Source organism: Aquila chrysaetos, chromosome 21 (genome assembly GCF_900496995.4).
Source record: "Aquila chrysaetos chrysaetos chromosome 21, bAquChr1.4, whole genome shotgun sequence".
Taxonomy (NCBI): domain Eukaryota; kingdom Metazoa; phylum Chordata; class Aves; order Accipitriformes; family Accipitridae; genus Aquila; species Aquila chrysaetos.
This window is the reverse complement of record NC_044024.1, coordinates 203,594-230,278: the sequence shown is the minus strand read 5'-3', so window position 1 is coordinate 230,278 and position 26,685 is coordinate 203,594. Positions and strand designations below refer to the sequence as shown.

The 26,685-nt window shown below is 43.1% G+C and overlaps 1 protein-coding gene across 2 annotated transcripts in view; it reads right to left on the bottom strand.

The window, feature by feature from the left end:
• MSN (moesin) overlaps positions 1 to 26,685 on the bottom strand; it is a 48,316-nt gene that overhangs the window by 10,716 nt on the left and 10,915 nt on the right. Inside the window, exons 1-2 of one of the 2 annotated variants that reach the window (XM_029997014.1) lie at positions 15,587 to 15,607; positions 9,322 to 9,405 (exon numbers count right to left, since the gene is read on the bottom strand). In XM_029997014.1, coding sequence (XP_029852874.1) covers positions 9,322 to 9,405; positions 15,587 to 15,592 — 90 coding nt within the window. In that variant the 5' untranslated portion in view covers positions 15,593 to 15,607. Of the gene's footprint in view, positions 1 to 9,321; positions 9,406 to 15,586; positions 15,608 to 26,685 lie in introns of those variants that run through there. The other variant, XM_029997013.1, reaches the window with a different exon arrangement.

Sequence of the window (26,685 nt, the reverse complement as noted above, 5' to 3'; positions counted from 1 at the left end):
GATGATTAGCAAATGCCCCAGCCAGACGGGCTGATCTCACTGGTGGAAGAGAACATGTTAGAGGTAAGTTCAGCTGAACACGAAGACCACCAGTGCCCTAGCCTTCTGCCTCCCCTGCTATAGTGCACGTACATAGGTCTTAGGTCATCTGAGGGGGTCTTAAGTAGGAGATATATTCTTCTCTCTCCCCCTCATCTCTTTAAGGCTTGTTGCTATTTATGAACAACAGCTGGGACACTATCTTCTTCAGCTACTTATGAGCCAACACGTATAGCCAAAATACGATGCAACAGGTCTGACAGGTGTAATAGCTGCCAGGAATCAAAAATGCAGCTCCATTTTCAGGTACACCCCTCACTTATCATACAAATGTACCACTCCTGGGCAAGCCATGAATCACCCTACTAGGTTGTGTCCTACTAGGTTGTGCTATTTTAAGATTTGTGTTCTACTCCACCAATAGCTGAGAACAGAGCCTTCACGCAGCTCTTTAATGAGTGGCACCGGTAAGAGGTACTGCAGTAGGTAAATTGATATGCCATCTCTTGTGCCAGGACAAAGAGCCATCACAGAAATTAACTACACAGCTATGTAAGGTCTCTCCTTGGTCATTTCCCTAGCACACCATGGGTGCTATATAAATAAGAGTTAAGAAGGCTTTAAAGACATATTGTAACATGAGCCAAGAGCCTCATGGGGGGGCAAGACTACTGCCATATAATGCTACTGCTGGTAAAAGGAGGGGCGGAAGCTTCTTGGTAAAGCCTGTTCACTAGCAGGAGGCCACAGCTTTGTGCCCTGGCAAGTCTGGGACATGCCATAGGGTCCAGTAAGTCTAGAAACTGAAGTTCCGCCACTTCTCTCCTGAACCCCCAGGAGTTGTTCGCATACCAGCAAACAAGGCACTTAGTTGTCACCTCCATTACTAGACAAGGAAGGGGAAGGGAGAAGACACTTGTCTTTGGGTGGACACTGTACCTGAAGTACAACACTAAGCTGCCTTTACACACCACCCACCCCTCAGGCTTGCTCCTTCAGAGGCACTCAACACCTGGATGAGCCTCACCCTGGGAAATCTAGCTGCCTGATCGTGGTGTCCCCCCTGTCAGGTAAGTTGAGGTAATTTTGTAGTGCCTTGTCCCATGTTGTACGATTTCTCCCTAAATGCCTACTTCCTTTTAAATTACTTCCTTGTTGAATCCTAAGGATGCACTCTGTTCCCTTCTGATGTGGTCTCTAGCTTTGGCAAGATACAACACCAAGGATGTAGGTTCCCCACAAACACAGTACCAGTTAGATTCTTTAGGGCTTGGATCAGACATTTCTTCTGGCCTTACAAAAGCAGCATTAGGGCCCTAGTTCCTTTCAGACCCAAAAACCAAAGGGAGCTTTCAGCAGAGGCATGCTATTAGCAGCACACACAGACAAAACCTACACATGGCCACATAGTCTATATACATCATCCCACTGGAGTCCCTGAAATTATTCAGCCTGTCCTTGCTTGAACATGAACTGCAAACCTGGCCTAAAGCCCCTGTAAACACAGGGGAATGTGGGGCAGATAAACCCTCACTCGTGCATATCACATAGTAGGATGCACACAGCTAAGGAGACTTTCTGAGAAGAATCAGAGTTTGCTGTATGCATTGAAAGCACGTGGTACAAGGAGAGAAAGAAAGGCTGTCCTAGAGCCTAAGGAAAGCTCTGTTCTTGGCAGCATTAACATTTGAATGGGATGGAAGCTCCCCCCTCTGCTGTATGTGTCTGCTTGCCTCACTTCCATTTGTCAGCAGCTTATGCCTGGAAATTCAACAAGCTGGACTGCCAGCAAGGAACTGAACGGCATCACACTGAGGCCCTGCACAAAAGGACTTTTATTCCACAGCAGAAGTCTGCACAGCAATAGCAGTGACAACAACGGACTGGACAGAGGAGAGGGGGGAGACGGCACAGCACACAACATCACACCCCAAGCTGCTACTGCATTGGGGGGGCAAGGGGGAAAAAAGATAGTCCTAATCCCTCCTTCCCACCTCAGCTTTCACAGGTTTAATTCCAGTTAGCAAGGGAAAAAGCATGAAGAAACAGCTTTCTACAGCTGCAAGGAGTCTGGCTGGCAGTTAGCAGCCCAATTATGTTTGCGGGTGTACAGCATTCAGAGCCCTGATGAACTGCGAGATGTTCCAAAAAGCAAACATTTACTGGCAGTGGCCAAGGATGGAGAAGGGCTGGCACACAGGACAGAAGACTACAGAGTATTGTTTAACCCAGGCCACTATACTTAACTACTTGAAGTTTACACTCTTGTCTAGAGAGTGACATCTTTTCTTCATGCCAGGAAGAACATTAAGTCAGTCCCTGGGTCTTGTTCAGCCTGCAGTACAAGGCTTAGTCTACAACTGGCAACAGATTACAGGCAGCCTTAAAATCCAGCTGTCCCACAGTACCTTGACTAGCCATGACAAAGCTCTTCATCAAGTATCCTTAGCTTAAAATTCCACACAGTAAGCAATACTGCCTCAGGGGAAAAGGTGCATTTCTGGTGACTCTCACTGCAGACAGTCTAAGTAAGCACACAGTGGTACAATTTTTTTTTTTTTTTAACTTGCGTTCAGAGAAGAAACACAAGGTCTTCCAGGTAACCTTTTCTCTCACTTCTCCTTATTCCACATTTTCCAGGTCTGCATGACTCTTCCTGTCCTTCCCCTCAGCACTCACCCATCTCCCTCCAAACTATGTTCTTGCCATTGAGTCCTGCTCCACAGCAGAAGGAGAGCCATAGGCAGCCCCTTAAATGTAGATTTTAGCATCAAGATGACGATTGAAGATTGCCCTCATTCTCAGCCCAGGAAAATACACCACCACACTGGCAAACAAGTGCAGATCCTGCATGAAAGCACTATCTACACATGGGCAAGACCAAAGCATTCCAGCAGAGGAGAAGACATTCCACTCAGAGTAAGTTCCTGTGCCAAAGGCCAAAGCACCCCAGGCTGTACCACAGCACAAATCTGTCTTGAATCTCACCTGCTGTCCTTGTTAAAGATGAAGTGGGCCTCTCTCCCTTTCTATGACAGGCATGTCAAGTACTTGAGAGAAAACTGCTAGCAAACCTTATTGCTGGATGAGCTCTGAACTGGTGCCACACCTACAGTTTCATATGCCATAGCCAAAAACAACTTAGAACATGGTCTTCCAGGTACCCTAACACCCAAGGTGGGCTCCATCTACCATCAGCCATAAATACTCAACTGTTCCCCTTCCATTTGGCTGATGGATATATTCCTAACTTTCCCTTTCAAAGTGCTAAAATGCCAAAGTGCTAAATGACAGGATGATCTTTGAGTTTTTAAGCTTATTAGTGTTTGCCATTGATCTCCTTAGCAACAAGCAGTCCGTTTTTGGTCAGACTACTGCTTTTATAAAAGCCATTAAGTTTCCACATGTTCCTGTGAAATTTGAGACCCATTTCCATACCACTCAACCACAAGCCTTCATTACACAAACAAGAGTTCTGGGGTTTGCTGGAGGAATCGGCCACTGTCCCAAGACTTGCTGCTTTCTACCATGAAACTGCTATAGCAAGTTTTCGGTTCAGTGCTTTCATCTACTGGATCAAGTGCTCCAGACCAGTTTCCTATGTATTCAAACACTACTAGGTAGAACCTTACCAAGGCTAAAGGCTTCTCTACAGTCTCCCTCCTCTCAAAGCTTAGTTTACAGGCCATGAGAGACCATCCACTTTTATTCCAAACATAGCTCAATTCCGCTGGAGTTACTCACAAGTTGAGTGCGATTCGGTCAGCCCGTGTTGTAATCTTTAGCAACCGTGAAAGAAGAGACTGAAATTGGTACTCAACAGAACCACTAAACTCACTGCAGCAGATAAGCAAGCCAGGGCAGAGCACATAAACTCAGAATCTTAGCAGCTCTGGCTCTTAATGAAATTTGTAGGATCCTCGAGATTAAGAAGAAAAAAAAAATAGCCCCACACTCCACTATGTATTAGGCTCAGTGCTGAACATAAAACACAGCATCAGTGACTAGGTTTAGAGAGAGCAGAGAGATGCTTATTGTTACGATTTTAACCCACACCTGAGTGCACTTTTCTATTACAAGCTTAGTTTTGACCCCAAAAGCTCATGAAACTGAGGAAAAGCCTCCTAGGAAGGCTAACCACATGCTTTGAAAGTCTGAAGTGACAGATACTAAAGTTTTTCTAATGTCTCATTTCTCCTTAACCTGTGACTTGGCTTCATGGCTCTTAAAGGTGATCTCTGTCCAATTAATGAGACTGGGTGCTTTGGTTACTCTAAAGGCTTATTCTGGAGTCACATGCTGAAGCCACCATCTCCTGGTCTTTGCAATGTCCAAAAGCTAGCATTGGAAGGCCTGAAGTTTACATGGTCAGCTATAGGGTCAAAGAGCACTAACCACATCACTGAGAAGCAAATCTGTCCTGAAATTGGAGAAATAGAGTTCATTTTAGGTTGGGGAAGGAAGTAGTGACTGAACAGTTTAGTAACCACAACTCATTGTTAAAAACAAGATCCTGATGTAAGGCCTATCAAATGGGTAGAGATCCCCACCCATCAACTGCATTCACCACCCAACAGACCTAGTATAGCAGACAGCTAAGACTCTAGCAGGGACGAGAAGGAATAAGGGGCTCTGAAAGGGAATGAAAGAACAAGGCACCAGCAGGATGCAAGGTCAAAAGTGATCACAAACAAAGTGTTTGAGAAGCTGCCTCATACAGCATGTGGGAGACATGGAAGAAGGGAGTATGTTTTCATACCACAGAAATCAAAGCAGTTGAAGATTTTGTGACTAGTCTGTACACAGGCTGCCTGAGGACCCTGTAAGGTGCAGCATCCACTATACCAGGGCATTTCTGTGAAAGCTTTCCAGCCAGCCAACTGTGGAGCACTTAAGCAAGTTAGTTACCTCTCTCCTTGTCCAAGGTACAGGCTAGTCCCCCTCACCCCCACAACAGGCCAAAATCTCACTGACATAAGCTAGAATCAATTTACCCCACAAAAGGAAGTTTGAGAGTAAAAAAGATTGAAGGGACACAACTTCAAAGCTATCCATAGCAATAAGTAGCTAAGCAGTTTTACCAGAGAAAGGGTTAATCTTTCACATGTAGGAGATACACAAGGCAAAGCAACACTTTAACACACAAGTCCCCAGTCCAACTGCACTTCAGTCTGATACAGAAAAGGGTCAAAGGAGAAAAACAAGCAGCTATTGCTGTTGCAGTGCCTGTGCCCTGCATCCGCAGGAAAGCAGTATTAGAAGGTACCTGTGAAGTAATCAGGCCTATGGGATAGCAGCACCCCTGACAGGCATAGCCCTTCTTTCAAGCTCTTCTTTTAATCGATCACTAGCACCTGAGGAATGGGAGCAGAGTTACTGGTTTTGCTAGTGAGTCAGTACGCACTGGTGCTCAGCAGCTGATGCTAAGAGGTACATAAGCAAAGAGGTACATAAGCAAAGCTGCAGAAGACAGACAGTACAATCCTCCTGTGTCAATCCAGGTTTTGTCTGTGCCCACAAGCTTAAGCTATTTAAGCTAAAGCTGTACAGTTACAAGCCTAGGGGATGGGGTGTTATAGGAAGATCTCTAGCATAAATCATGATGTTACTGCACTGTGTGTCAGCTCAATATTTCTACATCCAGCTACTTTGGGGCAGAAAACTACTTCCAACAAAGCAGTGAAGCATCTGTGTTATTCTAACACTACAAAAATTCACTTTGGAATTTAACCAAGCAGGAAAGAGGGAGACAGGAACATTGCTACCTCAAGCCCGTTCACCTATTGTTACTATAGAACTTTAGACTCAAACTGTTCTTCCTCATGAAGCTACTACCTAGATACAAGCTTTCCAAAAGTCTTTTGAATCCTATTCAGAATAGGTCAGAATTATGTGTGGCATCATGAATACATTTATCTACCTTTATATACAACAGGTGGAAACAAATACTGCCTAAATGTTACTGAACAAAGCCAGCAGCATGCACCGAGGTAGCTGTGCAGCTAGAAACCTGGGTAATGCTTAGCAGCTTCCTTTTTGCTTAAATCAGAACTGACAGCTCAAAGTGAAAGGGCACTCTAGGGCAAAAACATGCAGGATCTCTTAAAATTTTTCTGTGAAAGAGTCAAACTTCAGGTTTCACACCAAGTCAAAGTGCTAGAGCAGCAAAACCATAAGTTTGCTTTGTAGAGGAACACTCCTTTCCCTCAAAAAAGCATTCATGAAAGCAGCTCCTTTTTCAGAACCAGCATCATGCAGAAAATACTAGATTAGCAATTCCAGGAGCACAACATAGTTTAAGAGAGCCAGAAAATGAATGGCCATAACTTTGTTCTTACACACCCCATCATGGGACCCAAGACTACCTCTGGATAGAAACTGAGATAGAGTGAACAGATTATCAGTCAGACAGCAGTCGCTGCTTAGTCCCCGTGTCAGCAGGGGGAACAGCTCCAGACTATCCCTTTACAGGAACTAATCCACATGAACAGCCATTTGAAACATACTGGATATATGCCAGCTGACAACATATTCAAAGCCGCATCCCCATACTAAAGGGAGCAAGTTTAGTATTTGTTGTCAGCTCACTAGAGGCTCTCATGTTTTGGTTCAGTATTCAGTTAGTTCTTTACGCAAAGATCAATAAACTGTTTGAGCATGTCCATATAGAAGTATTTGCTTTCCTTTATGTGCAAGTCTGACTATAAAGTTTTTTTGCAATAGAAAAGAGCCTTGAATTTTCCATTAAAAAAAAAAAAAAAGATGGACAGACAGTCTGTTGTGTATCTGCATTCAGAGACCAAGATGAAATGTTTCCCATTGTGGCAGGAGCTGAATAGCTACCTCCTTTGCAATTAGTTTCCTTAATTGTAAAGGACCAACGATTAGACTGCAGGGCAGCAACAAGCAGCTGGGATTAGGCTCCTCAACCGCTTACATTGCAGTAGCCTCCAAGACTCCTTATTCATGTTAGAGGTGGAACACTTTTGACATCCCCACGTCTACTGCCAACTCCCTACCTTACTGCTTACCACGTTCTCAAGCCCTGGCAGAGGGTTAGTCTTTCTACCACCACCACAGTGATGATACCACACAAACACCAGCTAGCACTGTTGCGCTAGGTCTTCGACTAATCATTTAGTCAAAGCCTGGAAATCTGCCACTGGTGAAGCTCTAGGACATTCATTTCAGTAACAGCCCTATCAGGAACCAACATCACTACCTTCACAAGGTAATCTTGTGCACTAGGCAGTAGAAAACAGTTTAATTCTTATTCCAGCAAGTATGATATATGGACAGTATAGACAGATGGTGTCCACTTTTAGAAACAGCAAATGTTTAACAGCTACCTTCAGACACCTTTTTCCCCACTGTATTTCCCCTTCCAACTCCACCTACAATCCAATTTAATTGAAGTAAACACTGCCTCGTTTACCAACTCAGAAACTTAGCTCTGCAACAGCATTTGTTTTCTCACTTTGCAAAGTGTTTGCTATGGAAAAAACAAAACAAAACTTCTGTGTAGACAGGTGCTGTGTGAAACACACTGCAAGGAGGAGAACATGCAGCTGTTTGAGAACACAACACAAAGGAGTGAAATCAATTACTAAGACATGAAGAGCTCCCATACTGGAAACATGATCAGATGCTTCTCAGAGACAAATAGCTGAAGCCCAAGTCTGCCACCACAATGTCAGTTTGCAGCAAAAGCTGCAGATGGTCTAGAGCCAACTGGAAAAAAAAAAAAAAAAAAAAAAAAGAAAAAATCATGTGCAGATTAAAAATACTACTGACTTCAATAGTATCACTTCTTAGCACCTGGTTCTTTGCTTGGATAATATCAGAAACCAGATATTGAAAAATAATCATGGGAAGCATCCACATGAAGAACATCCCCTCCAAAAAAAAACAGTTCACCTTCTGAGGAACTTGGGGGTATGTCACCTCAGCTTCATTGGCATATGCTGCCATGAACTAACTGCAGTGGAGTTCCATGTTGCATACACGGATTCTGGACAAAATCTGGCTCTCACTTCTATCAGTCAAAAACTGTCAGATTTGAGACCACACAGGGCTAAAATAAGTAGGAGCTACTGCATAATAACACACTGACAGCTGAGAACTACACTGCAACTCAGAACTTTCCTGAAAGGCTTTCCGGTTTTCCCATTATGAAAAGATGCTCTTTTAGTAAAGCCTAGGATCTCACTCTATTCCCTCCATTTTGGGGCTGGGCTGCAAACAGCAATATAAGATCTAGTGTTGAATCATGCAGCTGAGTTATGAGAGAAAGCAGTAGTTTGTGGTTAAACATCTAAAACAAATTTTAAGTTAGGTTTGCTGGCCCCAAATTAAATGGCTGACTTCTATGGGTGGGTCAGCCCTTCAGTATCTTTCTTCATTAAGATAGGTACTATGTAAAGCTGGCCCCAGAACACTTAGCACTACTGAACCACACCCATATCTGATATATCTGGTCCGGCAGTTCCTTCATCTTGTCATTAATCCAAGATTCATTTTACTTTTCTTTAAGCTATGAATTTACTGTTCAGATTTTCCTCCAAGTAGCAAATCCATGGCCTTCAGGGTTACAGCAGTGAAACAGAGTGGAGCCTGTCAAAGTTTCAACTGCTGCAATTGATAATGTCTGTCCCCAGTTGCTCCAACTTTAGGCTGCACATGCCTCCCTGCTTCTGTTTGGGCCAAAGTAGGAAGAAATTTGCCTAGCCAGTGAATGCAGAGGAAGCCTGAAGCGCCCAGATGAAGACAGCCCAATACAGTACAGTATATAACTTCTCTTAAGATTTGCCTCAGGGCCTGATGGGAGTATAGAATATCACTTCAGCTGCACTTAAGGGTTGCAGCAACATTTGAAACGCAGCTAAGCCTCTCCTGTTTTAGACACCAACTACTCTTTGAAATCAATTACACAATGCTTGCAACTAAGCCAGCCAAAGATATCTTGCTAGCTCCCTCATAAGACTTATCTTACAAATTATGACTGCACACATCTACTGCTTTCCAATTATTATTATTATGAGCTATAGCACCAATTCAGTTCATTAGAGGTAAGAATAGCTCCTAACACATTCTTGGAGATAAAAAAATGCAGTTGCTTTCAAAAAAAAAAAAAGTGTGATTTCTTACTATGCTGAGTTCTCTTGAAGTTATTATACACACTGTCACTTCACCTTTGAAGTCCTTCAGAAATTGTTTGCTGTTGCCTTAATAGAATCACAACACCCGTATCAACTTCAGATCTTCTGCAGCTCCATCACTTACCTGATCAAAGAGTTGCTTCCCTGTAGTGTTGGGCTGGATGGCAAACTCCAGCTCAGCATCCATGGTGGTAACACGCACACTGATCTGGAAGATAGAAAATGCATTATTACAACACATGCTGTAAGTGACGCTACCCAATAACGAAAATCAACATCTGCCTACAGCCAGGGACCAGCTCCCAAGCCTCAAGGAGCACCCCTGCCAGCAGTTAGTCATCTGCCCTACCAGCACTGTGTTCCCAGTTTCCCTGTAGAATATAACTTTCCTGTTTCTTAGTGTAAGAGTTTATCTTCTCTGTTCCTACTAATATTCCCATCTACATATTGACACATGTGAGAGCCATTTACAGCTTATGAAGTTGAATTTCTGCTGTAGAACATTCTGGTGACTTTCACAAAAGCAGAGGTGTTCCAAACCTTGGTACACACCACCAGACATCCAACCCTTCCATTTGAAGGATGAATGTCAAGGAAGTCCCTGGAAGCATTAACAACTCAGTATTGACTAATCTTCTGTGGCAGGCTAATAATGCTGTTCCAGTCTCCATGGGTATTTGGAGAAACAATAAGGCACAATCCCCAATATGCTCCAAGGGCTGTGGGTATGAAGCAGACAGGACGCAAGGATGATCTCATGTGCTAAGGCAAAAAGGATGCATGCTGAACTGACATATTCACTAGTATGTGCAGCCACTTCACAAAGCAGTAGAAGTATCTCTATATAGTTGCCTACTGCTTTCCAGTTCTTGTAGGGAGGTGAAAGATCTCAAACACTGCAGAAACAGTTTAGGTGTCATTTTAATATTGTGTCAAGATTTCATGATAATATTAGCCTTGGACATAAGAAGATCATGAATGATCTTCCAGAAGAAACATTATAGGATGCACTCTGTCTTTACATGAAAGTCTCACCATCACATTTTCACATGTGCAATGAAAGTGGCAAGGGACTGCAGCAAGGGAGTTTGCAGTGTCATCCCACAGAAGCAGGAAGACATCTGTACACCTTTCACCAAAAGTTCTCATGAAGCAAGTGAAACAGCAGAGGCATTTCACCTCAAAGATTAGTGTAAAACATAGCCAATTCCAATCACAACTCCTGAGCATTACTAGAAAACACTGTGCGGATTCTTAGGGGTAGATAGGAATACTCCTGCCTGAACGCAGATGCCTTAACTTTTGACCAGGCAAAGTAAGGCCTGCAAGTACACCAAGCTATCTGAGAATTAATTTCTATTTGCATAACTATCAACTGAAAAAGGTAAAGATATTTCACAGTTTATGAACACAAACTGCAGATATTTTAGATCAAACTGTTTTAATGCTTTTCTATCAAAGCAAAGGTTCAAAATTTGAAGTTGTACAGACAAGATATTCACAGTGCACCAAACCCCAGCATAAAGGCCTTGCATTCATAGTTCTCTTTCTTGCCAACAGCCGTTTAGCCCACATCAACAAACCCCAATTTATTTGCTCATCAGTGCAATCAGTTCTCTAGGCACACTCCACCAGCCTTCCAGGGGTGAGGGGTGGGGTTAATGCAGTTAACAGTTTTAATAATAACTTGAACTCACATTTAGACTATAAGCTAGCCACATGACACTAAAGACCAAAAAGCTAGAAGAAGCAGAGAAATGTTCAAGGAAACACCCAATACTGATATGATCACAGCCAGTTCTGATCCCTGTATTTCTACTGAGTATATGGACAGATTTCACATCTTGTTTACTAAGAAAGCAGTAGCAGACTGCAAGAGAGCTACAGCCAGGGTTTTTTCCATAAGCAAGGAGCATTCTGCTAGTTAAGTCTAAATCAAGTGCTGAAAGAAACCACTACATCCAAATACATTTTGAAGTTTTGGAAAAAGCCTACTTGAGCTGAGGCACACCACTGTTTTGTACTTGATAACCCCTCATGATGAGCCTAGAAGTTTTCTTGTTTCAAGTTTAGCTAAAAATTTAAGCATATTCCGTAAGAGGTTAAAAGTAGGCTTAGCACAGCAAAGCTGAAGTCAAGAAGAGTTGCAGTCCTAATTGTTGCATGTGTAAGGAATGCTATTTAGACACTATTGGAGCAAAGATATCACGAACAAGCAGACAAGGAATAAGTTGGTTTTGAAACCTGACACAATGACATCAAACTGAGGAAGAACCATCCCATAGGAGTAGCAAGGAAAGAGCAAACGACCTAAACTCATAAGCAATCAAGCTTTGTTTAAAATTAGCAGCTTTCAATAGCATGCAGATGCCTTAAGTTCTCTTGCTATACCTTCCCAAAATTATTCTCCTCAGATCCTGGATGTTGACAATTGGCTAATTTCACAGTGCTTTGGTGAACCAGGAATCCAGTCGCTTGTTAAAAGGGCTGAATGCTCCCAAAAACAGCTTTGCTACTTATACTTGGAAGCAGTCTCTTCTACCAGAAAGAGTGCTGACTTGTAAGCCTGACTTGCCCAGCATACCTACCAGTGAGAGCAAAGATGTCCGTATGCCACATCTAAGTATAAGAGGGGTTACATTAAATGAGCCATTAAGCAACAGGTTGCCTTTTTTGTTTGTTTTCAGGTCTTTCCTGTTCACCTAAAACACTAACGTACCAGCCACCATGAAAGAAAAAGTCTTTTTGCCCACTGGTTATGGATAAAACACAGTAGCTACTCTTATCTGACATCGTCTGCATAGGTAATTGAGCTCTGAAGTATCTGAGCACAGAGGAAGCACTAGAAAAACAGAACTGAAACAGTTGTGGCAGTTCTTTGCAACCTGTGCCCAAATAACTTTTAAGCTATTCGGAGCAAATCAGACCTTAAAATTTAAAATAAAGCTGCTTCAGTAAGTATCCTCATAATTCATGCACGATACTTATTTGTAAAACTCCCAACTTTATTAGCACAGTAAAATAAGGTCCCATGATGGAACCAGCAAAATTCCTTCATTGTCACTCACTTAAATGCACTTAAGCTATCTGGCCAGTTATCCTCCTTCAATTAGTACATTCAACAGGAAGAGATACACTTTTTTCCCCCTAGTGGAAGCCCCTGTGCTTTAAGATGAACAGCAACCTTAGGTTTAGGAGCAGCAAAGTCTTGAATGGGGTCTGCACTTGCAACTTCAGCCTATGCTATTTTAGAAGACAGCATGAGCTAAGATACCACAGGAAACGGGCTTGTGCTTTAGAGAACCACACCCCGGTAATGCTAGCTTCCCTGATCTGAACAAAGTTTTAACACATTCAACAGCATACTGCTGTTAACTGTCAGCAAACCAAGCTGGGGAAAAGTATGTCCTGGGCTGTACCAGTGACATTTTAACCACTGGTTTCATAGCAATTTAATACTTGGCTGAAAAGTTAGTTTGCTGTAAAATTGAGCTTTGTTAAACCTCATTGGTGTGGAAACAACATACAAAGAATTTTTTCTCCATATGCTACCAAGCCAGGGTTTTTTTGAGCCAGTTGTGGACTGGAAAAACAAAGTGAGGTTTCTACCATTTGAGGTGGTGGAAGGCACTGCTCTCCATTCCCAGTTAGCAAATAAGAGGCCTGACAATACTTCAGAGCAGATGCAGCTTTACCAAGTGTTTTGTTTCATATCAAGAGCCTACGTGCTGGCACAGAAATACAAATTGGTTCTCCTAGCACGTAAAAAGGCTGAAAAACCAAGCACCAAGGGCGCTTTGTTCTGAAAGATACCCAGGGGCCACCTCACTATTGGCAAGTCACTTTCGTTGATCTTTACATGCTCTGCCCACAGCTCAGACAAACTACAAGAAAAGGTCTTCTATAATTTCTACCTGACAAGTAAGTACCAGGCACTGCATGTTTACCTTCACCCTCCACATTTGAGGTCTTTCTTTTAGTAAAGCCACTTTACTGAGACATTCATAGCTGAGTACTGCCCAACACAGATGTTACACAAGGGTTACACAACAGAAGTGCTATACCAGAAGAAAGCCAGCATGATCCAGTCCCATCATAATTTAGACTCATTTGCCTTGTCCCTTTAGAATTACCCTGCCAAAGCACTTTTAAACCATTTATCTAGTTCACCATCAATGCTTATTCTAAGAAAAGCCTCAAGATTCGTTAGCGTTAAGCTTTTATACTTTGTATTTCTAAACCATCTATTAAGGTTTTCCTAGGTTTGAGGGCTGGCATAAGCATCAGCATGCTTACCATTTGGGTTGCAAACAGAATAAAATGCTCCTTAATAAGATAACCAGCTTGGACTGCTGAGCATATACAAATCTAGCTCTGTCAGTGTCCAGACAGGCGAGGTACACACTGCTGAGATGTAAGGAATAGGCATAAATACAGTGAGGAAAAAGACATTGCCCACCAGCAATCAGGTCGCAAGGTCCCCAGTGGCAGCACTCATCCCCAAGTACACTACGCTCCTTTTCCAAAATTTATTGTTAGTAAACTTTTGTCTTAAGCTTTCAACACTCAGCAGGTGCTTTTAGAGGACTTACTGGATTTTATCATCAACAGATTTACCAAAAATACTATCCTAATGCAGTCATTATATTCAATTTCTATTTAAAGCAACTCATTGAATTTTTTCATCACAGCATTTATAATGCACTCACTGCTGCATCCAAGTGTCTGCAACCCCCTGAATTCTGCTTAGATCTTAAACTAGCATAAGTTTTACCCTAGTAGGTGGCCTCTAAATAGTCGTCTCTTGTCTTTCCATCATCATTTAACATAATATTTTGCATATAAACAGCTAGCAACATTATATGAAAAGCCTCCAGAGGAGACCATCTTGCACATTACAAGAAAATTCGAGTATCACATTTCAACAGACAAATTTACACTCACCAAGCTAAAAAATACTCAAGAAAAAAGCCCATATTTAACTGATTCATTTCATAACAGCTACAGGAAAGAGCTAGAAACCTAGCAACTCTTCCTCTTCTCTATTTGAGGAATTAGCATTGTTCTACCAGTCTAAGCACAGCTAAAGATTGCCACTACCAGACCACATTAAAGAGCTTCCTGCTGCCAAGGACAGTGCTGTGGTGAGGGCAAGACCTCCTGCACAGAATCTCTTGCATGGAAGAGACACTGTTCCAGCCCCCAGCGCAGCTGCAGCCAAAGGCAAAAGCTTTCACAAGCTACAGGACACCACCACCACCCTCCTCCCATGGTGTTCAGCAGACTACAGGAGACTTAATAGACCACGGTATCAGGCACCTATCTGCAACATCTTTTCAGCAATTTTAACGTTGCCTGTATACCTTCAAGTCTCACTTTCCACCCCACTGAGATTCCCAGTAAGTTTTACTAGCAGCAATGATTATCAGTTATCTTCCAGGTCTCCGAGTAAGCCCTACTAATAATCTGCTATAACTACTTCCTAAGATGATAATTTGTAGCTGCATATGGCAGGACAAACAGGAAAGACTCATACCGTCACAGTAACGGATGTATTACTTGCACTAATGCCCCAATGTGTTGAGCAACGCAAGAGGTAGAAGAGACAATTGTCATAAGTGGAGACAGGAACAGAGTACTAGGAAATTCATGTGAGAATAATAGGTAGAGTCAGCACAACAGAGTATCAACATCTACAAAACGCTGACCCTGAGCTAAAGCTTCTTTCCTCCCTGGACTTCCTGAATGCAAGGAAGCTGTTAGACTCTGCTGCTCTGTAGGCTTCCAGCTTCAGATATTCATGCTTCCCAGGTTCAAGCCACCACATGGACTATTTCTGGAGAAAATGGCATACAGAAAAGTCACACGTCATTGCTCATTTGACTATTACGGAACTGAAGTAAATTCAGTTAAAAAGAAATTCCAGGCCATCCTTTGTAGACCCTCTAGGCTATAGGGCACCAGTTGACCCAGCAATTACTGCAGGTAAAGATACTAGACTAACACTATACATCAGTTCCAACAGCTCTGACCAAAGCAGCACATAAAATCCAGCCAGAGTTGCATGAACTCTGAACTCAAGATCTTGTAAGGCACCCTAATAATCTAAAAACCTGCCCAGTTTTGGCTTTCAGCAAGATTGGCAACAGTATAGCAAGTATAACAAGAACTGTTCCCCCTCCCTTAAAACGCAGGAGCGTTTCCTGGAGGACAAATGCTCCCCAGGGCTGTACTTCACTTGCTGCAGCACCAGCCAGCCAACACAGGCCCTGCTGCGAGGACAGGAGTCACACACCAACCCGCAGATCGTACCAGGACATCATGCTTTGCATGGCCTCAGAAGAGCGTCAGAGGTAATGCCCCCCACCTGCAGCACCAGCAATACTCACAGACATCTGGCTCCTTCCTGAGCACCAGCACTCTGCCGAAACAGCCCTGGGTCCTGTGTGTCAGGGTGAGGCTGGAATCGGGTCATGTGAAAGTGCTTGCAATTTCTAAAGGGATTACACTTAATTGAACCAAGCCCCCTTCCAGCAGTCTTAAAGGGCTTTTTCATACCCCTAAGCTCTTCAGGGAAGAGAACAGCAGCAGGCACACCCCCAGCACCAGCCCTGGCCCTGCCACACTGCAGCCCCCAGAGCCAGCCTTAACTGTCCTGACGGCATCCTGGAGCTTCCCCCAGCCCTCCCCACCACCCTCCTCCCCGCTCAGCTGGGGACACAGTACTCCTCATTTGACTGAAGCCATAGGGGAGCAAATAAGGCCAAGGAAGGCATCCTGTTCCACCCCGCTATGACAATTTGAATAAAGTCACCATAATATTGTGGAGGAGGAAGCTTGCCCACCTTTGACGCACTCAGTAACAGCGAGGCAGAAGTACGACTTATGTGCTATAGAGTACGTGTTATAACATCACCCTTTCAGACACTGATTGTGTCTTGGTTTTGTTTCGGTACCCAACTACAGCCTGTAGCAGGAATTCACCCTTTAAAAAATCCCTAATGATTTTAGTGCAGAGCCTGAAGACAAAGAGCTGATGTTACAGAAAAATTGAGCTGTTTTGCACATACATCTTTTAATCATCTTACACTAAGACTAAAAATGGACACAAGCAAAGATCAATACCTGAAAACATTTGACAAGATAAGACACCCCCATGATTGTTGCAAGAGAAAAAAAAAAACCCTGCACTTTCCCCACCCATCCCCTGTTCTCTTTACACATTTGACAGCACAGCATCTAAGCTAATTTTGCAGAAGTAGTTGTCAGTTATTCAGTTGGGGCTATTTTTAATGTTATTTCCGACAAACCCAGGCAGATACAAAGTTGACTGTACCTTTCAGCAAAACCCTAGTTACATCCCAACTGTCTGCACCTGCTGTATGTTAAGACATAACACAGGACAGTCACCTATAGATTGTGGATCAAATTTCTGAAGGTACTGAGATGCCTAAGGATCTTGCAGCTTACTGCCTGCCTTATGTGTTGTTACCCTATGCACCCAACCACCATTTAAAACTAGCTCAATATTACAAGCTTCAGACTACCTTACATGAAGAAGACACATGGCTGTCATTAAAGCACAAAAAACGCCAACTGTAACAGTCAGACTCAGCAAGAAATGGCAGGTTTACATGAAGCTTACAGTAGAATTTCATCCACTGTTATGCTGAATTCCACAACTCAGTGTCATCTACAGAGTGAAATTTCAGTTTGTACCTATAATAAAACTAAATTAAAAGCCATCTGCAGAGGGAGGACAGGCTCCTCTGTAAGCAGCCAGTGACAAAAGGAACAAGGAACTGGATACTCCAATCTCAATGGGCTCAACCACTATTTGAGTTCAGCTTGGCAGAAACATCAAGAACTTTAGTCTGGAAGCACAGAAAGAAGCTCCACTTACTAGCTTCATTAACAAATATTTTTCTGGCCTGCTCCCTTATCTCCACCACCCCACCCCACCCCCCTTGCAGAAGGATGGTAGAGATCATACATCTAATGTGCTATGACACACACATCACCAGGCTCTAGACCAAAAACATGAGGAACTGGCAGCATCCTCCAGATTCCACTGGAAAGTGGATATTGCTGCCGACTGACCTAGAGATCACAAATGCGATCCGAGTCCTCAAGGAGAGTCCACAACCAGTGGATTTATGTGCTGAGCCCTGTAATCACATATGCAATATACTGCTCTACCCCAAGTATACCACATGTATTAATAAGTTCACTTTAAAAAAAAAAAAAGAAAGAAAAATACTTCCTTAATTTGAAATAGAGTGGCAGATAGGGCTGAGCAGCACCCCGTCAAGAATCTCCTATTTAGGTCAGCATTTGAACTAAAAATGATAAAAGAGCAAATCACTTGAATTGCAGCACAATTATCATACGTGAGCAAGTTGGCTGAACAATAAAGTGAGGAAGAGCTGGGAGAAGACACCACCAGCTGACATCATAGAAGGACAGACAGTTCTGTTCTGTTGGCTCTGGTGCCCTCTGAAGTCACTGAAGGTGCTGAGCTGTGCCCCAGGCTGCTCTGCAGGCTGGGAAGAGGCAGCTGCTGCAGCACAACTGCACTGCACAGCCCTGTTCTCACATAAGCACCAGCAAGCCCGGTCAGGGAAGCAACTGAGCTAAATCTAACTAGATTTGTGCTCATGTGGTCTTATTCCTTCCCTGTGAAGAAGCACAGCAGCAAGCCAGCTTCGATTCAGAAACTGCTGTGGAGCCACACCTTAAAGTCACATTAGAGCTGTGTCCCTCCTCTCCACCTCCCCCGGCTGCTGCTCTTAGTCCCCAGCAAGGCAAGATGGCCTATGTGGGCAGCAAACTGCAGGTTTCACACAGCCTGAGGAGCCAAGCTGTTGAAGACAGCAAGAGGAAAAAGCTGCCACAGGAAGCGAGCCACAACAACAGCAGGCAAGACTGAGAAAGTTCACAGCTTTGAAGAGTCTGCTTGCAGAAACCCAACGGCGAAAGGGTGGAGGAGGGAGCGCCTGAGCTGCAGGAAGCCAGACATGCCCTGTGACACAAGTGTGCATCTGACACTTATCTCACTTCAGCAGAAACCCCGAGGGGGTGTTGCCAGTGCAGAAAGCACTCTGCCCATAACTTCCAGCAAAACTCACCTTCATAGCACTGATTTACTATCCCAGGGTGGGCTAGGGGGAGCTGGTTACAGCACATTGGCCATTAAAAAGCCACACTGCAGGTTACCCACGCTTCTAGCACTTGGTGACTTGACACAGAAGTTTTTAGAAGTACCTCTGCCTCATGCAGAGCTTGGAAGAACAGCAAATTTCTGCTTTTTCTGATAAAGGGATTCAAAATAAGCTGATTCTGTGTCCACTCCAACAGCATACAAGTTTTCTGACAGGGTTTATAGCAGGCATTGTATCTGGTGGTTGAAAGAGCCGATCCCTGTTCTTGAAAAGGGTAAGGAGTAGAGATTGACTGAGGTGGCTCTAAAAATCTGGTACCAAATATAATGCTAAAGCAGTCAGTTTCAAAAAGAAAACCAAGTGGTTTATCCTAATATAAACCCTGTCATACTGTAGTGTCAGAGCCCAAATATGTATTTGTTTGGCTGTTAACACAAGAGACCATTCCGAGATTAATTTGGACTGCTCATCTCCCAGTGATAAGGAAAATAAAATTCTTCCATACAGCCTGTGGTAAACAGGAATGTTCCCATGAAAAAAACATAATCAGTTTCTTTGGAAACTCTTGCTTCCGTTGAAAAGGTAATGCCTGCAGAGCAGAGCAACACAGCAGTTATATTGTTGCTTTTCTGGTTCTTAAGACCAAGCGTGAGAAGCCACAACTACCTTCGTGTGTAAGTCCCCTGTTGCAACTGATCAATACCAGAGGGGCCCGAGTACAGGGTAACCAAATGGAGCCCGAGGGGATCCTCCTTGCAGGACATGTCCATCAGTCCAGAGATCTGTTACTCATATCTAGGCAGGGAGTCTACTTCAGGCATCCTTATATAAACTAGGGCTCCCCTCCTCCCCCCCTCAAGTAGCAGAGAATCAGATTTATTACCCCCAAGGACAGTCTCTCTAAAAAATGAGGTCTCCTTCAAACCACATTCACAGAGCTCACAAGAGGGCTTCAAAAAAGCCTATTCCTTATGCAAAGGGGCTAACATTTGCAGTTGCCTTACCTTAGAAGCCTTCACTCACCCACCCTGCCCCAACTTTTCAGTTTTTTCAATCAACATTCCAAAGGTCCAAAGCTGTCTTCAATTAGTACTAGCGAGCACACACCATTAATGCAAGAACAGAGCCACACAAAGCCAGGGCTATGCCAATGCTTCTTAATAGGTTGGAGAACTCAGAATTTCAGAACTCTGGAGGCATCATTTACCCAGTTTAATTAGTGATCTGATTTGGGCAGGCAACTTTTTCAGGAATAAAAATTCTACTTTACAAGAAGGTTATGTACAAAGTTATTTATTCAAAACAATTAAAAAAATAAAAACCCCAACAACAACAAAAAAAAACCCACAGGGAATTCCCCTACCCCCTACACAGCATGGCTTCCAAAATCATTAATGACATGTTTCCAAGTTAAAGCTACTTGAATACAATTCCCTCCTTTTCAACCAAGCAGATAGTAAGTAGTCAGATCCTACCAGTGGTGTTTCAACACCATGGCTGCTAGCAGCTTGCCACCCTGTCCAGAGGGCAAACAAGTTTCAATTTGACAAAAGGAGTTGCAAGATGAGAGTACTAAGCCAGTAAAAGAAAGAAGCCATGGGTGGATCCCCACAGTTACAGTCAAGTCCAGATACTTGTGTGCCACTTATTACACAACTTACAACCTTGTGCAATGGATCAATTCCTCTATTTTTGCCATTTCCTTTCTCATAAATAGATTCCTCATGCACCTCCCTTTGCTTTCCTGTAGCTGTTCCAAGCCATTAACATTGCTGTTTGCTATTTCTTTAGAGCTAGCTTGAAGAGGCCCTTAGAATAACTATTTTTGTACCTGTTGTTTGAGCTACTTATAGAGAACATCCTTTACTAAGTCAAAACCCAGAATGAGATTAAAAAAATCATGGGGAAAAACCATGACCCCTTTTCCACAACATCTGGATCAGGAGGTAGAACTCGAAGCAAAATCTAGCCATATGCAGTTGCCATCGTTCAACTTCTACACTCTGGGCAGCTTTGGGTTTTGTTTGGGTTGGGGTTTTTTTTTTTGTGAACACCCATTTGGTTTGTGCCTGTTAGAAGGTGCTGTTCTCTGGAGAACTAGTATATGCCCATTATGGCCTCTGCACACTAATAGTAGGGTTGGCAGTTGTACTTCACATGTCTGAGCTTAACCACATCCCTAGCTAAAGCTCTTCAACTGAAAGGCAGTCAGCAGGGCAGTGGGCGTGTTTGAAATGCCAGCAGTGGTACGGGTGACATTCCTCACAGCTATTGCGTGCCCCTCCTAGGCAATCCTATTCACAGGTTACAAACAAGTATTTTGTGCTGCCGCCACCGCCTGCTCCCCCCCCTCCCCAAAAATTGTATGCCGCACACTAGTGTTATGATCCTGGCTGCTACTGCCATAACTTAACCAGCAAAACAGTTCCAGTGCTCCCCACCACCACTAGAAGCATTTCAGATTTTCTGAGAAAACTCTTAAAAGAGCAGTTTCTTCCCCAACCCTAAACTTGCCTTAGTCTAGTTCTTCCCTCCCAAGCTTCATTCCAAAGGCAGGGGATTTCCCAGTACCATTTAACAGCTGCAAAGACCCAGTTCAAGGGGTTAAGCAGACAAGCCTGGTAGCCAAGACACATTTCCAGACAGCCAATAAGCTTTCCAAACCTAGCATCCAGTGGATGTCTGCCAAAATTACAAGCAGCTATTTTGCTGGAAGGGGCTCAAAACAAGATCAAGACAGGATGCTAACAAGACAAGTGTGAGCTGCATAGAGGCACCACATGTAGAGTAAGTACTTGAGGTTCATGAGCTAATAGACTAAATACTCATCCCCTATGTAAAGGTCTCTAAATTCACCTGCAGTTAGGAATTGGTTTAGAGGTAACTTGGAATTGAGGACAAATAAAAAAACCTAAGCTCAGACACTCTGCTCATCTTTCAAGAGACTTTCCACAGGGAAGACAGCATGAAGATAACCGCTGTGACTGAGCTCTTCCTTCCAAAGGATTCTCATGTTTGGATGAACAAGTCAGAAGCGTGCTTATCTGTTTCACATGCTTCTCTGTCTTTCAACCCAAAGACACCTAGCATTTCAGCCCACGGGTAACGAGAGGGGTAGCTGAACACAGGACTGCCTGTTTCAGACATCCAAAGCACTGCCTGGGTGTGGCACATCAAGTTCTTGGCCAGCTCACAGCACTCACTGAATATCTGAACAATAGCCAGACTTCCAGGAGCTAGAACACAGCCTTACTGTGGGATCTGACTGCCCAGACTATGAGCCATCCCTCCGAATTTAACTGCAGGCACAGTCAAGTGTGAGGTAAAGCTGTTTCATCATCCTGTGATTTTCAGTTTTATCATTTCCAGTGTGCTAGACAAATCCTGCAACTTCCTTTCGGTACAGGGTCCCATTTAGGCTGGCTGCCTTTTCATATCTATTTAGGTCACGGTTCCCTAAAATGCAGGATTTCCCTGAAACAGCTCAGTTCTACGCTTCAGTATTCAGTTTCCCCACCCACATTTGCTTCCCTTGCCACCAACCTATTTTAGGTTTTAAATAGCTCTGTTGGGACTGTACATAGTTTATAAAAGACCAGCTTGTGATTGCTGAAGTACCTTTTGTTATTTTAAGCTCCATCTAGTTCAAGCACTTGAGCTTTCCTAATATAGAGGAGAGTAGCTCCACCACCAGGATACACAGAACCCCCTGTCCCAAAAGGCTCCCAAACAGGCACAGAGCTGCTCCGGGAGCCACCGAGAGCAGTGCCAGCACCGCAGGGCGTGGTGTCACCGCCACGGCAAACCATCCAAACAGCCTGCACCCCCCCCACTGCCGCCTTTGGGTTCATCTTGGCGTTCCATGACTACACCAGAAGCAGGACCAAAGAATGAATCAGGCTGAGAATAACTCATCTGTTATTTTTTCCAGCAGAATCATTTCATTGGTCCCATCCACTACCTTTATAGAGGGGCACTGCTACTGGCACAGATTACGGGAAGAGGGAAGGGTAAGATGGCTTTTGGGGTACAATTGGACAAGATGGGCCAAGCTGTTGAACCACTTCTTATTCCTTGCTCCCAGGCACTCCTGCCTTATCTTCTGCAGTAGCTGTGATACACAACCCCTTGATGACATTTATCCCTCATCAAGCCAGATGTGTACCTGCCATTAACCCAGTTTTCTGCTGAGCTAGCAGAAGAGAACTGATGCACTATTGAGTTGGTCTGTCCGAGGCTGTGCAAGGCAGGAACACACAGATGGGACCAAAACTTCACAGTGGCAGCAAATCAAAGCTCTCAAACATGCAACCAAGTTGATCTAGTTGATTAAAGACTGCAATAAATGCACACTCAAGTTCACACTCATACATCTTTTAAAATACACTGTTTGAAATTGGGCTATTTGAAAAGAATGCCTGATAAACTGCAGTTATCACCCGAGACCTAGATGCATGCATGAAGACACTGCTAAATGCCCAGGAATCCCAGTGGTCAAGTGTAAGATTTATTAACATGTATTCCTTTTAAATACAGGTCCATCACATACCACTCTTACAATGCACAGAATTAAGGGTAGATGATAGCTGGACATTCCATAGATCAAGCAGACACCACGAGACCAAGCAGCCAAAAACCAACCATGGTAGAGGGTATTGCTTAGACTGTTTCAGATGCAAAAATAAATAACATTCTGCATCACATAGCCTTTCAAAGAAGCCTGACTAAACTGAAGAAAAAAAACAAAACTTTTTTTTTTTTTCTTAAATATAAGAAAATACTTAATTACCCCTTCCATTCCAGAGTATTTCTTCTTTAATGTTTCAGGGTATTCTCAAAAAGTCTGTTAAGAAAAAAGTTACAGCTACCTGAATGTAATTCATATCTGGTGGACTTCAGTTAAAGGCTGTAGTTGTATACAGTTTTACAGAGACACAGTCACAATTTAAAGTACAGAATAAAGCCTCAGACTTCCAGTGACTGCTACAGATTCAAGCTATTCCCAGTTTGCTACAGGGCTGCATGTTCAGAAACAGTGCTATAAGCATTGCTAAGAAGCAACTATCAAATGCATCAGTAACATACTGCCTCAGGACTCTTGCAGCTTGATATCATCTTCTGGCCTATCCTAGCTTTGTGTGGGGAAGTGTTTTTAGAATACTGCCTGGACATAAACAGAGATGCCTGCATAGATCACCCTGTACCAGCAAACACAACTGGTGAGATAGCTGAACTCACAAGTAACTGGGCTTATATTAAGAGTTCCTTGAAAAAGGGTTTGCTTTTAATAGTTTTTAATCATTATACTTGACTAGCTCTTTTACTTTCTCCATGCCTCTGCACTCCAGAGGATGAGGTTAAGAACTTCCAGGCACCTACACCATACTTCACAAATTCCAGTACTTTCCAAGTTATCTTTGTCAAGAACTATTGTCACACTGTAACAAAAACAAGACCCTGAACAATCCAATCTAACTTAGAAAATGATCCAACTTTGAAATTGGCCTTGTTCTGAGCATGGGGTTGGACCAAATTACTTCTAGGGTTGTCTCTCAGCTTAACTTCTTCAGCAACTCTACAAGACTGCAGACACTGTCGAGGAGCTACCCTGCATTGGCTTAACCATTTATAATGTTGACAGCAGAAACTGACTTCTTGTATCAAGCAGGCAGGAGCAATTTCCTTACATGATTTGCAGTTTCAATATTTAGATCCTTTAAACCTCCTCTACAAACAGAGATGTTATGGACTACCTTTATGCAGCCAAACATACAGATAAGTTGAACGGTTAGTGGTCTTCCCGAAGCTGGAGGTCAAAACTGAGAAACACAACTGAGTAGTAGGAAAAGAAATAGCCAGATGCTGAGTACATCTCCTGTGTAAGTCAACATACATGCAAATATAACTTATGAAAGCAAACAGTAAAACTTCCTAGACTAACCAGAGGCAGGCAGGCAGCAAAGCAACCTTCTGCAAGGAGCATTCATAAGTCAACTTGAGAGCTTAGCTCTTATTCAGACCTGGTGCATAGCGTTGCTTTTTGTTACGTTTTCAGTTTTTAGGAACAGCAGCATAGGATTTGCAGGCATTAATTCAACTTTGATCAAAGCCTGGGGTGCCTTCAACATTCCTGCATCCAGATACTTCACCCCCAACTGCACATCTCCAGAACACTAGGAGCAGTAAGAGCAGCTACACTACTCTTGCTCAGGTTTGTTGTGAAAGCAGAGATCCACATTAACACATCTAATAACCCATCTTTCTCTAAGGGAATGGCAGACCAATGAAATCACTTGGTTTACAAGACTGCCTGAATCCCCTCAGATCCAAATTATTTTCAAATCCTTCCAAACACTGCTAAATCAAAGCTGTCACTATAATATTGTAAAAGCATTTCACTGCAAAGTCCTCTATGCCAAACTCTTCCGAGACCAAAGCATTTGCACCTAGCCATTTGCAAAGAGATAAGGATAAACTTGAAAGGACAGAGTAAAGCAGCACACAGTCCCAAGATACGAAGGAAAGTCACATAACATGCACTCCTCCTCCAAACTGAGGGAGTCAGCTTACTAAGCAGCAAGCTATGATGCAGTGATTCTTAAATCTGAAATACCTTATAGGAATTTGAGGGGTTCTATATAAAAAGAAGACACACCCACCAACCAGCTCTTTTTACAGTATGAATGAAAGACACTTTCAAAGTTTAGCCATGGGAGCAGTGGCTGGTCACCTCCTCTGACTACTTGGTGGCAGAAGAGACTTTGCACAAAGGTGAACAAAGTACAGAGCAAGCAACAAAGCCTATATATTAAATTTGTCAGAACTGAAGCAGCAAAGGAGAAGCAGGACAGCCTTCTGTCATATTTCTACTTGACTATTTAGCATTTGTCAGAACAAACACTAAGATAGCATCGTATTTCCTGTGCCTGATGCTGAAGCAAGTATTGTTCAGGACATCTCATCTTCAGTTGATTGCTCTGATCTTTTGATGATTTGAAAGTTACTTAGTCCTATTTGCTATATCTTTCGACAGAGAGATTCAAGACAGACACTACAGTGATACATTCTTACAGCTGAAGATGCTGACAGGTATCCTCATTGGAAAAAGATCTCTATCCTTTTCTGGTGGGTGCGCAAAGGGGTATTCAAACTGAGCATAATACATCGCATTGCAGCTTGCACTCAACCTTCAACTTCAGATGTTAGTAACAAACCACAGATCAAGATAAAGAAAAAAAAAACCAACAAACTTGGGGGGTTTTGAGCTTTAACTCACTTCCGCATGTATGGCTGTCACCACAACATCCTAGGTATACATTGTGCCCATCAGTGCAGAAGGTATTGATGTCCATAGATTTCACGTAGCCTAAAACATTTGCAGCAGCAAGTCATTAAAAGAAGAGTTAGAAAATTCTGAGTCTTCAGGAACTTACTGCTAGAGCTTACCGCTTCCCAGTTTGTCGTGGCTGGGTCAGAATACCATCAGTTTGAGGTGCAGTCTAGTGTTTTAAGCCAAAAAGATTACATCAGCAGGCAGTAAACACTTCTGGATTTTTTGAATACCAAGTTCAGGTAACAGAGGCTTCTTGCTTGCTCTTTGGAGCAAAGAACTAACGTTACAGCAGCAAGGAAAGCTTGTCATCTCAGTATTCCAGGAAAGACTAAGTTACAGTCCAGCTCCCATAACAAAGGCAGCACAACGGGACTGGAGGACTAAGACACATCGCTTACTAGAGTGTTTTCTTGGTTTAGTGATACAGTGGTTTATGGTGCTGAATAAGAATGCTCTCAAAGTCTACTACCTTCCCAACCATGGACTCAGAGCTTTCAGGTATTATAAGTAATGCTAGCCTTTTCAGACCCCATTATTCAAGCTACTAGTAACCTTACAGTTTTTGAGGCAGCTCACAAAATGAGCAGTCATGTGTAACAGTTCTTCATACAGCAGCTTCTGGTTCTCTAGGAGATTGTGGATATTGCCTAGAACGCAATAATTTTACTGCTTTCTGCTTCCTGTATTTCACCAATGCAAACAAATTCACATGTTGAGTGCTCCTTGGTGAAAAACACAGATCCTGCAACAAAAAAAATCTAGTTGTTCACACAGCACATTTTCAGAAATGGAAGAAAGGTTTCTCAGCTCGAGGTAAGCTCTGATCCTAGTAACTCTAGCCACAGAGCGCTGAATACAGCCAGACACTGGATTCAATACATCTCAGCTAAAGTTCTCATTATCTACCCAATAAAACAAATTAAGTGAACCAGTCCTCTTTCTCAAGTGATTTTAAGTTTTGTTAATATATAGGTATACGTAGGGGCAAAGGAAA